Here is a 15,146-nt window from a genome sequence, read left to right as displayed (position 1 = left end):
TGACTGCGCTGTGGGCACTACCATGGTAAACTGAGCATCTCAGATACAGTCAAGTCCAGGCGGGACTGGCCGTTCGCGCAACAAGCTTGTGCCAGACGAGGCCAGGTCGGAACCGCGTGCGTTGTGGGGTAGATGGCGCAGACGGCGGTTAATGTAGGCGCTTCCGTCGGGGCGCCGGCGCGGTGGAATGGACGCGATTGGAGCATTGTCGAGCGGCAGAGTGCTGCATTTCTAGGGCGTGGGGGAGGCTAGTGGGTGCATGCAGCGAGATCGAGGGCAATGGGGTCAAGTGACGCCGGAGCAGAGTCGAAATGGTGATGAAGTCGAGTGAAGGGCTTGCGCGGCGACAGAAAAGCGACTGGGGCGTGCGCGCTCGATCGGCAGGAGCGAGCAGCTAGCGAGGCGACCCCTGCCCGGCGGCCACAGCGCCCGGCCGGTCCAGCTGCCGAATCACAGCCCTCCCACGCGCCACCCCAGCTCTGCGCGTGTCCGTATCCTGCCGCTGTGGCGACGGCACCTTCACATCAGGCAGTAAGCCTGCGGCCACCGGCTGCTTCAGGCTGGCGGCCCTCCTGAGGCTTGGAGCCGCGGCCGCAGCACCCCCAGTCCAAACGACCCTGGAGCGCCGGCAGCCGCGGACGCGAAAGGCGGCGCCGTCAGAGGCCGCCACCAAGGGTTCCAGGGCCTCGAGGGCCCTTGGACGCACAGCTCGCGTTGCAGCATCGGACAGTAGCGGCGCGGGCTGGGGGACAGCTGCTGCGCACCCGCTCACCCGCCGAGCGGCCGCCCGCATGGCGACTGGCGGCGACTGGCAGCGACTGGCAGCGACTGGCAGCGACTGGCAGCGACCCACCGATTGGCGCCGCCGGCGGTCGACGAATTTCGCAGTCGCAAATCAACGGGTCGCAGGCTCGTGGGCGCGAAGCACGCGGCCTCGGCCGGGCCCTGCAGCGCGACCGTCTAGCTGGAGATCCGTCCCGTTTGAGCAAGTCCCAAGCCCCCCGGTCTCCCAGCTGGCCCGGCAGTCGCGACCATCGTCTGCTACATTTGCCTGAGCCCTCCCGCTTCTTCACCCGTCTGCTCCTTGCCTCTCGGTCTTTCCAAATCCTCCCCGTGCTGCAGCATCTCTGCACCACCACCCTGTGCTTCGTACCACACTACCGGCTGGTCCTCTTTTAACTACCTTGCCAGCAGGCCTTGACTGCCTGCCTGCCTTCACCGGCTCCCTTCCACTTCTCTTTTCTTCTCACCCAAATAAAATGCCTCTTCTCAAGCTTCGCCCCGCCCGCAATGCGCGGCACAATTCAGTGTCCGGCTCTGATATGACCGCTTCTTCCTCCCCCACCTCCTCCACCAGGTCTTCCCACAGCTCCAACGGCACCGTCAGCACCAATGTCTCCAGCATTTCGTCCTTTGACCACGACCATGCCCGCAACAGTTCCGTTTTTGGATCCTGCTCCTTTGACGCCGAGGACTATTTCAACAGGCTGCGTGAGGACGTAAACGTCTCCGACGACTGCCCCAGCGAGAAGTCCCTCCAAGAAGCCGGCGACACTATCATTTACGACGTCGACGGCATTGGCCGGCCCTTCAAGAACTTCTTCCAAGGCGACATGGCCATCGGCCAGCGTCAATTGGTGCTCTTCGTGCGGCATTTCTACTGCGGCGTACGTAGCGCACAATATAGCCACAAACCACTTCCCCCACTCCCAATGCTAACACACCGTCACCCACCGTCCAGGCCTGCCAAGCCTACCTCCAAGCCCTCACCAAATCCATCGACTCCCAAACCTACTTCACCATGCCGACGCCCACCAACATCATCGTCGTCGGCTGCGGCTCGCCCAGCATGATCCCCGCCTACAAGCGCTACACGGGCTGCCCATTCCCCATCTTCGCCGACCCCACGCGCTCGCTCTACCGCGCCCTCGGCATGTCCTTCTCGCTCGACATGGGCAGCCGCCGCCCCGAGTACATGAAGGACATCGCGCCGCCGGCGTGGATCGCCGGCCAGCTGAAGCAGGTGGGCCAGCAGACGCGCGTGCAGGGCATGCGGAAGGCGATGCGGTGCGGCAATTGGTTGCAGGTGGGAGGCGAGTTTCTGTTCGAGGACGGCGAGGTGATTTGGTGTCACCGGATGAGGAATTATCGCGATCACACCGAGGTGAAGGCGTTGAGGAGGCTGTTGGAGATTGATGACGATTGAATGGGGAGGATGAGGGTGGGATGAAAGATTTGTTTGTACTTTGTTTGTTTGTTTTTTCTTCTGTCTACTGGATTGGACGGGATTGGACTGGCACCGTCGAAGAGCTGGAGCGAGGGGAGAGGAGGGACAAGGGGAAAACTGCGACGCCCGCATTGTTTCGTTGCTGGGTTCCGGCCAGACAACGACTGCGGCGCGGCTTTCCACACCCCTTCAAACAAACGAAACATCAGGTTGGAGGGGCCGTGCCGGCTGCGCGGGCGCTGGTCCTGTGCAAGGGATGATGCGGCCGGCTGCGCGACAGCACCGTCGCCCTGGGGGGGGCATGACGCCTGCACACACTGCAAACCACGGTATTTGCATTGCACCCTCCCGACGACGACGAATCTCCGGCCCCGCGACCGGCCGGCTGGGTGATACACTTGGAGGTTGTCCGGAAGATGACGCGAGATGACAGCAACGAGTCAGCCGCATCGGGGTCTCCGATCACTGATGATCCGCAGCAGGCATTATTTTCTACCTACCGAAGCCGAGGATTGAAAAAGAAAAAAGAAAATCAGGACCAATAGTACGGACATGTCCGGTCTTACGTGGCACGGCATTTGGTGGCGCAGCAACGAGTCGGGATCCGGAGATTTTCTTTTGCGCCTCCCACCCACTCACCCCTTTCTACGCATGAGCGCACGCGCACATATCACGGGACACGGCGGACAGAGTCATGAGGTGGAGGAAGCTAGGGAAGTTGAGTGGTGTGGTGTGGATGGAAGCGAGGGGAGAGAGGTGGGGCGCATTGAGGTGCTGCGCAATGCCATGCTCGGCTATGCATGCGTGCATGCAAGAGCTGCATACATATGCGGAGTCGGGTCCGGGCCGGAAGGGAAGATCAATGATCGGCAAGGAGGCAGTGTCAGTGTGGGAAAGGTAGTTTTTCATATGTTGTGTGGGCATATACGGCGGAACGGCGGTGGTGGTGATGTTGTCGACGATCACGATGGACATTACCAGCGTCTTCTAGAGAATTTTTTCGAGCTCAAAATCTATGTTTCTCAATCATTGTGCTTTCAATGCTGCCTATTGCTGCCAACGTCAGAAATGCGTGTTGGCTGAGACACCATGCTGTCTGACACATGCCCGACATATCCACTCCCCAGCAAGAACCGCAGGTGGATCTCCCGCCGATCTGTAGCTCATACATCTGTCATCATCGACGCAATCATGGTCGTACAGCCACCACTCACCTCATCGAGCAACCCGCAAAAAAAGATGGTCGTTCCCGCATCCGTCTGCTGTCGATTCCCGAGTCGGACCTTCCATTCCTTCCCCCCCGAAGGCAAAAGATACGCATGGGAGATTGTCGGCAAAGTCGAGAACGTTGTGGAGCCCGTTAACAACCAAAGAGCAAAAGAAGACCTCGGTTCCACGGTACAGGTGTGTGGATCTCCACGCAAACCCCGGTGTTTCAGCTCACCTAGCGACGAGACCAACCGCAAACCAAAGCGAACGAGAAGGAAATAAGACCCACAAACGGTACGTGCGAGCCCGCTTATCAGCGACGCCCGCGGACCGGATCCGGTAACCTGGGTCCCGGGCCATTCGGAAGGGAGGATTCATGGCCCCGAGGTACCAAGCTACATACGGACCTAGCGGGTTCCGGAATTATGTGATTGGTGGAATGTGTTGGCTTTGGCCTCTTTGCCTTCTCTGGCCATTCAAGGCTATATGCTTTGGACGAGGAAGTTATAATTAGATAGTCAAGGTCTGCTTTGTGTCGTGTTTTTGCCTGCGCCTCAATCCCGTTCGCGGTCGAGCGGCTGAGGCGTCGGCATCCAGCAGGGTGTACCTGGCGATCGACCAGCGGCTCATTATTGGTTGAACCAAGGTTTCCAGATCCGGAGCGGGGAAGAGGCTGGGGTGGCGGACTTCGCGCATGTGAAGAGCAGCGCCGATCGACGGCGCCCGAGGAGCGTGCATCATCTTGCATATTTCTGGATTTTCTTCCCACTTGTCTTACGTCTTCGTTGAGAGCTGAACCAGACTTGTTGGATAATGAGGACGCCGGTATGCAAGGACGACGGTATACATAGGTTGCGTGACCTATTGAAAGTGTACTCTTCTTGAACCTGACAGGTCATCTGGAAACTGGGCACTTTGGTACCACGTATAGCCAAGGTCTCCAGTACTTCAATTCGCCCTACCAGGTTATCTGATAGCCACGGAGTGGGCCGGAACGACACACGATCATAGTGAACTTTTACGTGACAGCTGATATAATCTCAAAAGTGCTCAGAGCTCAGTTCATCTTCGTTGGCGTAGGGCCCACCACTCGTTCGATGAAACGTCGGGGTTTCTTGCCAGCCTCCATTCAACGGCCTCCTTCTCTAATAATCTGCAGACATATCAGCCTAGTCAGCCGCAATGGGCGATAATTTGATGATATCTTCCACCCCTTCGATGATCTCAGCCTCGGTCCAGTGGCTGTAACTGGAACTGTGGCGAGGAGCGCAAGTCAGAATGTTCTCTTGCACAACCCATCCGTTATTTGAAGCTTACTTGGTTATGGAGATACTTGAGTGCCCGCATTTTCAAGCTCGTGGTAGTTCTGGAGACATACGAGCCATCACGGCTTGGAACCCCGACTCTGAAGCTGCCCCTATGTCTGAAAGATTCACCAGAAGCTACGCTAAACACAATCACTACAGCATCATCGACCTTCATCCATACATCCAACATCTTCGGGAAAGACGTCCACTCACTCCACAGCACCCTCTCGCAACTGAGTGTTTCTTTCGCCATCTCCAGTCTCTTCGGCGTGCGTATCTGAACCCTGAGAGGAAGGCGCAGCCGGGGGAAGAGAGGCGGAAAGCTGTCGATGTAGCTGTATTAGACGGCGATGGGGTCGGCGGTTGTGGAGTACGAGAGTTGGCTCATGGAGCCGCCGAAGTCCCAGGAAGGGGGGTCTTTGTAGCTGTCGATGTAGTGGTGGGTCTGTGAGCGGTTTTTCGTGTAGGTCTGGAGCATTTCGGGCTCCATGGCGAAGTCTTTGCTGAAGATTTGGGGTTTGGTTATGTTTTGCATCTCGACGGTCTTCTGAGAATCGGACAGAGTGCAATTCAGGACAGTTTCCTGTGCCGGGACTACGGTTGGTACACGCCTCCCTCGCTCTTGGGTGGATGAGTTATTGTTCGTTGATAGCGGTGGTGGAGAAAGCAAGGTCATGGTACGTGCAGGTCGGATATATGTAGTTCGGAGACCATCGGAGCGTCTCAAAACTACACCAGTCGATTTGTCCACAGTCTCTAAAGTGTACAGTCCGGATACTGTGATGATGAGAAATCCAGCAGCGATGGATACAACTGAAAGCCATGGTGCTTTGGGGTGAAGGCTTTAGGCTACTCCATGATAAGTCGAGAGGTGTGGGTATATCTGATTTCTGGATGCGGTTAGCAACCTTATCTGGACGGTTGCCTCAACTGCCCATGCAGGGGCTGTGGGTCTGTTATTGGAAGCGAGTAGGATAAGGAGGGCGGCTTTGAAGAGCAGGAAGAAGGTATGGAAGGACAAGCGGGGAAACGGTTAAAGATGACGTCAGTCAAGCACCTCTTGCCCCCTCCCTGAGGCCGCGACGTGGAAGCTGTATTCGAACAACGTCCAATTGTCGCTTGAGAAATGCAAGACGCCATAGGCGAGGTGCGCAACCCGCACGATGCCAAGGAGCACTTCCTCTATTATCTGAGAAAGGAAGTCTTCCATCTCAACTTCTATCGCATGCACATGCTGTATTTTGTCGTCGTCATTGTCATTACTTCTCTCATTGTCTACGGAGAAGGCCTTGCCAATGATGGAGGCCAGCTCAGATACATTGACGCGCTTTTCCTCTGCTGCAGTGCCATGACGACCACAGGCACGCTCCATCCTCGATTCCACCCAAAGCAATACGCTGACCATCCAACCAGGGCTCAACACCGTCAATCTCAGCTCGTTGACCGCGTTTCAGCAGGCCGTGCTCTGCATCCTGCTCATCATCGGCAGCGTGCCATTCGTGTCGTCCTTCGTCGTCATCATCCGCCGCCACTTCTTCCGCCGCAAGCTGGCAGACGTCGTGCAGCACTCCCGATCCGGTCGGCAGATAGTTCGAGACGTGGAAGAGCAAGACGAAAGAGAACATGCCCATCACCACGACACCGCTCGCCTGCGGAGACGCCTCAAGCCACGCTACGACGACGACGGAAACAGCGACCAGCAGCCCCTCCGCAGTGCCCCGGAACCATCCCACCGCAGAGCAGAGAAGCAGAAGCAACCGCCATCCCAACGCCTCTACCACTACGCCTCCGGCCGAGGTTTCTTCCCGTGGCCGTGGGAGTCCCATACCGTCCAAAACGCCTTCCACTCGGCCTTTCGGGGCCTACAAAAAGAATGGCAGCCGCTCGACCACTCCTACATCTCCTTCGACGCCGACTTCGACGAGCGCGGCCGCTTCCGCAACCTCAGCGAGCACGAGCGCGCCGAGCTGGGCGGCGTCGAGTATCGCGCGCTATCCCTCATCCTCCCGCTCCTCCTGATCTACCAACTCTTCTGGTACGCCCTGGGCGCCGCCATCCTCGTCCCCTACGCCTACCGCGACCCCGCCCGCACCATCATCCGGACCGCCCAGCCCTCGGGCTCCCCCAGCCCGGGATGGTGGGCCTTCTTCGCCGTGACAACGAGCTTTTCCAACGGCGGGCTGAACCTGCTCGACGACAACTACGTCCCGTTCGCCGCCAACGCCGTCGTGCTCCTCGTCTCGGCCGCCCTCACCATCGCCGGCAACACGCAGTTCCCCGTCTTCCTCCGGCTCGCCATCTGGACCCTCTCCCGCATCAGCCCCACGACCTCACGCCTCCGACAGACCTGCCTCTTCCTGCTGCACCACCCGCGGCGCTGCTTCATCTACCTCTTCCCCAGCAAAGAGACATGGTACCTCTTCGCCATCCAGATCCTCATCGACGCCGCCATGTGGCTCCTCTACCTCGTCCTCAACCTCGGCCTGCCCGCCTTCGACTCCACCCCGCTCCGCACCCGCCTCCTCGACGGCCTCTTCCAAGCCACCGGCCTCCGCAACAGCGGCGCCTACATCGCCACCGTCGCCACGCTCGCCCCCGCCCTCCTCGTCGCCTACCTGGTGACGATGTACATCTCCTCCTTCCCCATCGTCCTCACCCTCCGCCAAACCAACACCTACGAAGAGCGCTCCGTCGGCCTCGACTCCACCACCACCTCCTCCCCTTCCTCCTCCTCCACCCTCTCCACCCACCTCCGCCACCAACTCTCCTACGACCTCTGGTTCCAACTCCTCGCCCTCTTCCTCCTCGCCATCCTCGAGCGTCCCCACTTCCCATCCCCCACCCACCTCTTCCCCCTCGCCTTCGAAACCGTCTCCGCCTACGGCACCGTCGGCCTCAGTCTCGGCCTCAGCCCGCCAAACACCTCCTCCTCCTCCGATAGTAGTAGCAGCAGCAGCCTCAGCGCCGCTTTCCGCACCCCCGCCAAGCTCGTCGTGCTGGCCGTCATGCTGCGCGGCCGCCACCGCGGGCTGCCGCTGGCCGTCGACCGCAGCATCTTGCTGCCGGGGGAGGCGCTGATGCGGCGGATGGACGGCGAGTACGACGAGCGCGGGGGTTGGAGCGAGGGGGAGGAGGAGGAGGTGCGGCGGGATGAGGAGGGGAGTGAGTGCGGGAGGGAGGGGAGCGGTGGTGCCGGTGCCGGTGGGGGTGAGGCGAGGTGGGAGGGGGATGAGGATGAGGATGAGGATGAGGATGGAGGGGAGGGGGATGGAGAGGACGGGGCTGGAGAGGACGGGGATGGAGAGGACGAGGACGGGGACGGGGAGGAGGAGGAGATGCATTTTGAGATTACTTGATGGATGGGATGCCGTCGATTTAGATGAGTGGAGTGGCAAAGAGTATTCGCCCCTCCTTCCTGATGGCCGCATCAGCTGGAAATTCGTTGGTGAAGATTTGGCATAGGCCTCTCCTGGGCGTCCCTCCTGCCCCAATATGATGGCCTGAATTCGTGTCGACCCCCGTAGGTCTCAACTCGCAACATTCAGGTGGGTTGTCATTGGACATTGCAACTCAACCATCTTCGCGGCGGGTCATTCAGCCCAATCACCTTGAAAGGCCATCGATGCTTGTAAACAAAATCATCATCCCCAATTCTGACAGTTGCGATTTCTTGTCGGAAGGTAGTCTCGCTTTCTGAACTGCTGCCGCTCTTCCATGGCTCTTCCCTGCTTCTAATATCCGGATTGAGATATCAGGATGCGGTGCTTGTTAGATTGCAAACAGTTTAAAGAAGCCCATAGTGGAAACTGGTGTGGACTGGTGGCTGATGGTACAGCATGAAGGGGATTGGTGGTGCTAGTGCTTATGCCGGCTAATGCCTGCCGCCTGCAGGCCCGCAACCTCGCGCTGCAGCCGCTCGTGCCCGGCAAACGATCTGCCTAGCTTGGTCTCTGTCGCGGCAGTGGTAGCGTCCTGAAGAGCCTCCTCAATAGCCTTGACCTCAGCTCCTAGGTCAAGCCGTGTCTATACATGGTGGCAATATCAAGATTGATGATGTGTAACGGCTGGATCATGAGTGCGACGTCGCCGTCAAAAGCGGAGATTGTCTTGGAGAGACCAATGAATGGTTCCCCCTCCACAAACTGCATAGCGACACGACTCGTGCTAGTCAGTAGTACATGTACGGAGAACAACATTTAGGGAGTCACCTGGTATTAGTGGTTCGAGTCTTTTGGATAGTGTCAGACCGAATTGAACGGAAATAAATTGCAAAGAATCGATTGTGGGATATTGGTCTTCGCAGTCAAAATAGCCAGTTGAACTATCTATTTTGGCGCCGGGCAATTCGGAACTATGCACAATAGTACAGTCCCGGCAAGGACGAAATGATCTTCGATAACCACTAATGCATTTAGAGCATGGAAAGGTCGCCGAACTTCTCCTGTTGGGGTGTAAGCAAGTCTGAACCACCAGCACGTGTCGCACGCAATTGTCGGCACGCACCTTGTAGCCGGGGACGGCCCAGCGGCCCTTGCTGACGAGCTGTTCGGTGCGCTGGTCGACGTCGGGGCGAGCGGCGGCAACCTCGTCCTGCATTCGAGACGCCATTTGTTAGCCAAATGAATCCAACCCCCAATCCCAACCTGACCCCATCCCCAATCCCGACGTATACGCACCACGGTGAGGTCCTCGAAGGGCCTGGCCTCCTCGATGTTCTTCAGAGTCTTGTCCAGATCGCGCAGCTCAACGTCGATGGCACCCTTGGTCTCCTCGGCGCTCTTCACGGCCTGCGCCTCGAATGCCTCGATGGACTTGATCTGCCTCTGGACGTCATAGGTGGCGGGCTTGTAGGCGTTGAACTCCTTCTCGATCTGGTCGACGATGGCCTGGTTCTTGAGGAGGCTACGGTAGCGGGCGAAGTCGACGGTGGTCGGCTGCTCCGAAAGCACCTGCACCTTGCGGCGCGCGTCGTCGTTGCGCTTCTTGAAGGCAGCGAGCGAGGCGGCGGTCGAACCACGCAGGTTCAGCTGGGTGCCCAGCTTCGTCCAGTCGAGTTTGAGGGCTGCGCTGCGCTGCACGGTTGAGAGGAACGTTAGCCGCTTTGCCCAATTGCTCCGGCACCGGGGGTCGTTTCAATGCAGGTGCGCCGCGGCGAAAATCGTGGGCGGGACGGGCTGCGACAGGGTCAACAGGGGAATTGCACGTACTCCGACGGCCATTGTGATGGTTGCGATGTTGGTGATGAGGGGAGATACCGGGCTGGCAAGGACGAAGTCGGCTGCGTTTTCGAGCTTCCCGCAGGCCCGTCGGCGCCAAGGCTGGTGCACGTGACATGTCGCTCCCGCACCGAGTCCGGCATTGGGAGACACAACCGCGCATGGCTGCTCAATTGGCCGCTCCCTGCTGCGTTCCTGAAAGTCAGGTCATTCTGGGCTTGGTGTCATGGCGGGCTGGTCATCAAATCTGCAATTGGGCACATGCAGCCACATCGGAGCACAGCGAGAAGCTTCAGCCTCGAAGGAACTTTTTAGATTTTACCACGGCTCCGCAGAGTCCAATGGCTCCTATCCTAGGTCGCAGCCCAGTGCCTTTATCTTGTACAGATTCCGGTAAGCCCTTCGCCCAGCCTTCGCTCCGGGGATCAAGAAAGTGGCGCGTGACAGCGCCCCAGCGTCCGCGTTTCCGCGAACTTATATGCTGAGGGCCATGATGGAGTTGACAATGTCGTTGTCGTTCTCCTTGAGCGCCTTGACGGCCTTCTTCCGCGAGACGCTGGCCTGCTGCATGACCAGCTCGATGTCCTTGGCCTCGAGACCGGACTCGTCGACCTCCTCGCCGTCATCCTCCTCTTCTTCCTCCTTCTTCTCCTCGACGGCAGGCTCCTTGCCCTTGCCGTGGTCGTGGCCCTCGTGGTCACCGGCGGCCTCGGCCTGAGCGAGCTGCTGGGCAGCAGAGGCCTGGGCGGCGGCGTTCAGGTCCTCGATCTTGGCCTCACCGAAGATGCTGCCACAAAATTACTAGTCTGTCCCGGATTTTGTGGGTTTTCTGTGAATGCTTACATCCAGGTGTTGCTGTTGGGGGACTTGTAGACGTCGGGGTTGTTGATGACGAAGAGGATCTACGTTCAACCAGTCAGCCGAAGCCCCAGAGTATGCGTATCGCGCTCGCAGCTGTTCGGCGTTGACTGCAGCTCTCGCCAGAGCTGCAGAGGCGCCAATGCCGCAGCCGCAACGCCGCAGAAGACGACGCAGGCTCCCGAGCTACATATGACTCACGTTCTTGGGCCTGCGGAGGGTGACACGGGTGATGCCCTCAATGTGCTTCAGGCCGAGCTTCGCGATGGCCTTGCGGGCCTTCTTCTCGTTGCGCGAGTGGACGGTGACCTGGGCACCAGCGGGGATGCTGGCATCGCCGGCGCCCTCGTCGCCAGACTCGGAGCTGGACTCATCTTCGGCGACCTCGGCGACCTGCTTCTCGGGCTCGTCGGGGAGCTCTTCGACACGGGGGTTGGACATGGTGGGCAGTTGGTTGGTGGAGCGATGCTAGGGTTGTCGTCGCCGGGCGTTGAGCTTTGGCGGGACTGAAAACTGCTTGTGCGCGGGAGCTCGCTTGCAGCAGGTGTGATGCCATCCATCACCGCACCAACCCCGCAACCAGCCAACACCTTCCGCAACTCAACCCCAAACAGTGGCCACCGCGAGCGCAATGCATTTTTCGCCGTTGGTATCGATCCCGATGCTTGTCTAAAATCATTCTTGCACACGCTCCGCATCCTGCGCTCGCGGATAGCCGTGTTTCGTCGCCTCGCTCCAACTGCTGCGGTCCCCGTAAATTCCCGTTTCGATTGAAAGGAGCTTGCATGCGCATGTAGCGTTCAGTCTTCGCATGTCCTCATCTCTGGGCACGTATTGGTGCGCGCACAGCTATACGCGCATCACCTTGCGGCTTTGAAGCAGCTCGGAGCGGGGCACATGGACTAACCAGAATACCGCAATCCGCTTCCCTTTCTCTTATCCCTACGGAGATCACCTTCCAAACGATGGTCCTTTTACTTCATCCCTACTTCTTTACTTGATATACGTCAACCCATTGCAACGGCGTCACATCTCGTGCGCGTCTGACACATTCGTCCGGAGGGCTTAGCGCACCCTTAGTCTCTCCACGTCCGGACGAAAACTTGATCAATCTTCTCGCGCGCATCGCTTCGTTCTACAGCCCAGCCTGTTGGTCATCTGTATGATCCTTCCGGACCACCAGCTACCCGCATCCGTATTATGTGGCGCAGGCGTTTGTCATCAGGCAGGGATATCAGTCCTTTACCGGGAGCTGGACGTCCGGCCCAGCCTACCACTTGATCACCATATAAAACTAAAATACTGCAACAGCACCTACCCTGACTGACTTACTCTATCAGAATAACTCTCTCCGTCTCCATCTGATTCTCAGAGATACGTACTTTGGTATCACACCAAACTCCGCCCAATATCTCTCCCACCATGTCCACCACCACAACCCCAGCGCCTGTCATCCCACCGACCATGCGCGCCTGGACCTACACGCGCCGCGGCCCCGCCAAAGACGTCCTCCACCTCACCCCCGACCACCCAGTCCCCCACCTCTCCCCCAACACCCCCAACATCCTCATCCGCATCACCCACGCCTCCCTCACCCCCTCCATCGGGCGCCTCCTCCCGCACCTCCCCTTCCTCCCGCGCCCCAACGGCCCGCGCCCCTCCATCCCCGAGCTCTCCTTCACCGGCACCATCGCCGCGGCCACCCCCCTCACCCCGGCCCACCTCTCCACGCCGGGCACCCGCGTCTTCGGCATGCTCCCGCCCACCGCGCACTTCCTCCACGGCGCCGGCACGCTCGCGCAATACGTCGTCGCGCCGCCGGGCGCGGTCGGCGTCTGCCCGGCGGGGCTGTCGGCCGAGCACGCGGCGGGGCTCGACGGCAACGGGCAGACGGCGCTGCTGATGTGCCGGCGGGCGGGCGTGGGGGGCGGCAGCCGCGTCTTCGTGCACGGCGCGACGGGCGGGGTGGGGACGGTGGCGGTGCAGGTGGCCAAGGCGGCGCTGGGGGCGCGCGAGGTGGTGGCGACGGGGTCCGGGGAGGAAGGGTTCGCGCTGGCGAAGGGGCTGGGCGCGGATCGGGTGGTGGATCATCGGGAGTGCGGCGGGGGTGGGGGAGGCGTTGCTGGGTGGTTGGCGGCGGAGTACGGGGGGGAGGGCGATGGGGGCAAGTTCGATGCGGTGCTGGATTGTGTGGGGACGCAGGTGCTGTTTGAGAGGAGTCCTGGCTTTTTGAAGGAGGGCGGGGTGTTTGTGAGCGTGGGCGCTATGGAGGGGATGGCCGCGACGTTGTTTTGGAACGTGCCGGTGAATTACTGGTGGCCGAGGGCGTTGGGCGGGACGCCGAGGAAATACATCTTCCAGCAGACGCCTATGACCACGGAGAGGAGGGAGGAGTTGATAAAGCTGGTGCAAGAGGGTAAGCTGAAGAAGGCTGTGGATAATGTGTTTGACATGGAGAATGTTCTCGGGGTAAGTGGGGCCCCACTGTTCAAATCCAATAACTAAAGCAGAGCATTATGAGGTAAATAGATGAGCTAAATGGATGTACAGGCCTACGACCGAATGCTCAGCCAAAGGGCAAAGGGAAAGATTGTTGTGAAGGTTCAAGACGGGTAGATCAACTCGTCAAGGTCCCACGCTGTGGATCTTTTGGAGTTTCGTGACAATTCTTAGTCCGATCTTATCGTTTTCGTGTGGCCGAAGAAACCACAAGTAGTGCTTCTACGCAATGGAATGAAAAGGAGTCGACCGTTCTATGCTTCGCAAAAGACATCGCCTACTTCCTACGTAAGCACCTGAAACCAAAAACGGGACATAGATGTGAGTTGGTGTCATATATTCTAACATGAATCGTAATAGCCAGTGACTACATATTACGGTTAAATAGCCACCAAAGACAGATGTAGGCAGGCTCAGATCCTGCACAAGCTGCTGCAATTACGTATTATTGGGTTCGTTATCATGCTGATTTTCAGCACACGCTGTGATTCGCAATGATGTCTGTGGTTTGTTGATACTTGGTCACCAAGACTGGGTAGCAGTTCTGTACACAAGGCATCCAAATCTTCAACATAATCCAAATCCACAAGGAAGAATCGGTTATTTCGGGTGGGGTATCTGGATCATCGTCATAGCACCGCCTGCACATTAGAGCCTGGCACTGTCTTCAAAAAATAATCCCATACGCCCCGCTTGTCCGGATTTGCATTCATTTTGAGAACCTTGGATACTTGATATCTTTTTATGAACCGTCTCCATTGTGTTCTCTGGGGTGGAAAATGCCGCGCGGGGTCATGTTGACCGCAAAAGACCTTCTCCAGTGTGATGCCGTAAAACAACCCGACCTTAAGAACCCAGTCTCACCGATGGAACATTTTACGCCTTGGCGGAGGCACGGAGCTTGGCGAAGTTCTTCTTGACCTCGTAGTTGGCCTAGGGATAACGATGTTAGCAATTAGTTCGCATCTCCGCGCGCAAATTGGAGCAGAGGTAGTGTCACGGCTCATTGCGCGCGAGACTCCCCACGCTCCATTCCGCCTTCGGGATTCCGATTCCGGGGGTACCAACCTGCTTCCTCAACCTCATGACCTTGAAGCGCTCAAAGTCGTTAAGCGCCCGGCGCTTGGCGATCCTGTCCTTGTTCTTCGCCCATGCGCTCTCGCCAAACTTCTTCTCGACCTCGGTGGCCTCCCAGATCTTCTTGATGATACCGTTGCGAGCACCGCGGGGGAGCTTGGGGATGACGATGGGAGTCAGGGACAGGTGGGAGAGGGGAGAAGCGTGGCGGGGCACAGTCTTCTCGGCGGTGGAAGCGGGACCGTCGACGAGAACCTATGGGAGTGTTAGTGTCCAACTCCGTAATTCGGGGTGCGCGCAGCAGGGCGGCTGGCGGCGAAGGCGCTCGACGTACGCGCTTGTGATCGATGATCTCGACGATGGTGGCAAGCTTGCCCTCGAAGGGGCCCTGGGCGAAGAGGACCACACGGCCGACCTCAACGAGCCTCCACTGCGATGTCTTGACCTCTGCGTCACCCATTGCGGCTGATTTGCCTAGAAGCGAGTGTGTGAGCGAGGGAACGAGAGAAGAATAGCGAACTGGCGTGTGAAGCGACGGTGGAGAACGTACTGTGCTACGGGGTCGGTGGTGCTGCTGTTGTCGTTAGTTGGGGAGGTCGGAATCCACGGCGTGCTCGCTATCTCGAGAGGTGCTCGCTTACCGATGATTTTGGTTGTGTGCGAGCCACACCAGAACGGGCATAGCTGGCCTTGGCGCACCTCGCGACTTTTCTGCGCGTCCGGCCGCGCAGAACTTCTTCTTTCGCAAACATT

The 15,146-nt window shown here is 58.7% G+C and overlaps 7 protein-coding genes across 7 annotated transcripts; 3 read left to right on the top strand and 4 right to left on the bottom strand.

Annotated features, from left to right (window-relative positions):
• Positions 1–1,259: 1,259 nt before the first annotated feature.
• BKCO1_1800093 (thioredoxin-like protein) lies at positions 1,260–2,206 on the top strand (the record flags this gene model as incomplete). The annotated part of the gene is made up of 2 exons (XM_020271875.1): positions 1,260–1,667; positions 1,742–2,206. 2 exons carry the CDS (start codon positions 1,260–1,262, stop codon positions 2,204–2,206), a joined length of 873 nt encoding a protein of 290 aa, XP_020131511.1.
• A 2,877-nt stretch (positions 2,207–5,083) lies between these two features.
• On the bottom strand, positions 5,084–5,419 carry BKCO1_1800092 (uncharacterized protein; the record flags this gene model as incomplete). The annotated part of the gene is made up of 1 exon (XM_020271874.1): positions 5,084–5,419. One exon carries the CDS (start codon positions 5,417–5,419, stop codon positions 5,084–5,086), a length of 336 nt encoding a protein of 111 aa, XP_020131512.1.
• A 450-nt stretch (positions 5,420–5,869) lies between these two features.
• BKCO1_1800091 (potassium ion transporter) lies at positions 5,870–8,099 on the top strand (the record flags this gene model as incomplete). The annotated part of the gene is made up of 2 exons (XM_020271873.1): positions 5,870–6,086; positions 6,157–8,099. The coding sequence occupies 2 exons, from the start codon at positions 5,870–5,872 to the stop codon at positions 8,097–8,099; spliced, it is 2,160 nt and encodes a 719-aa protein (XP_020131509.1).
• Positions 8,100–9,154: 1,055 nt separating this feature from the next.
• Positions 9,155–9,962, bottom strand: BKCO1_1800090 (atp synthase d mitochondrial; the record flags this gene model as incomplete). Its single annotated transcript, XM_020271872.1, has 4 exons — positions 9,155–9,184; positions 9,247–9,333; positions 9,420–9,815; positions 9,951–9,962. The coding sequence occupies 4 exons, from the start codon at positions 9,960–9,962 to the stop codon at positions 9,155–9,157; spliced, it is 525 nt and encodes a 174-aa protein (XP_020131510.1).
• Positions 9,963–10,433: 471 nt separating this feature from the next.
• On the bottom strand, positions 10,434–11,258 carry BKCO1_1800089 (nascent polypeptide-associated complex subunit alpha; the record flags this gene model as incomplete). Its single annotated transcript, XM_020271870.1, has 3 exons — positions 10,434–10,746; positions 10,803–10,861; positions 11,019–11,258. 3 exons carry the CDS (start codon positions 11,256–11,258, stop codon positions 10,434–10,436), a joined length of 612 nt encoding a protein of 203 aa, XP_020131600.1.
• A 981-nt stretch (positions 11,259–12,239) lies between these two features.
• BKCO1_1800088 (nad-p-binding protein) lies at positions 12,240–13,433 on the top strand (the record flags this gene model as incomplete). Its single annotated transcript, XM_020271869.1, has 2 exons — positions 12,240–13,286; positions 13,368–13,433. 2 exons carry the CDS (start codon positions 12,240–12,242, stop codon positions 13,431–13,433), a joined length of 1,113 nt encoding a protein of 370 aa, XP_020131599.1.
• A 759-nt stretch (positions 13,434–14,192) lies between these two features.
• On the bottom strand, positions 14,193–14,853 carry BKCO1_1800087 (60s ribosomal protein l14; the record flags this gene model as incomplete). The annotated part of the gene is made up of 3 exons (XM_020271868.1): positions 14,193–14,249; positions 14,385–14,648; positions 14,728–14,853. The coding sequence occupies 3 exons, from the start codon at positions 14,851–14,853 to the stop codon at positions 14,193–14,195; spliced, it is 447 nt and encodes a 148-aa protein (XP_020131596.1).
• Between the last annotated feature and the right edge of the window lie 293 nt (positions 14,854–15,146).

The sequence above is a fragment of the Diplodia corticola genome (genome assembly GCF_001883845.1).
Source record: "Diplodia corticola strain CBS 112549 chromosome Unknown scaffold18, whole genome shotgun sequence".
Classification (NCBI taxonomy): Eukaryota; Fungi; Ascomycota; class Dothideomycetes; order Botryosphaeriales; family Botryosphaeriaceae; genus Diplodia; species Diplodia corticola.
Note: the sequence above shows the minus strand (reverse complement) of the source record. Positions and strands in the feature narration are given on the sequence as shown.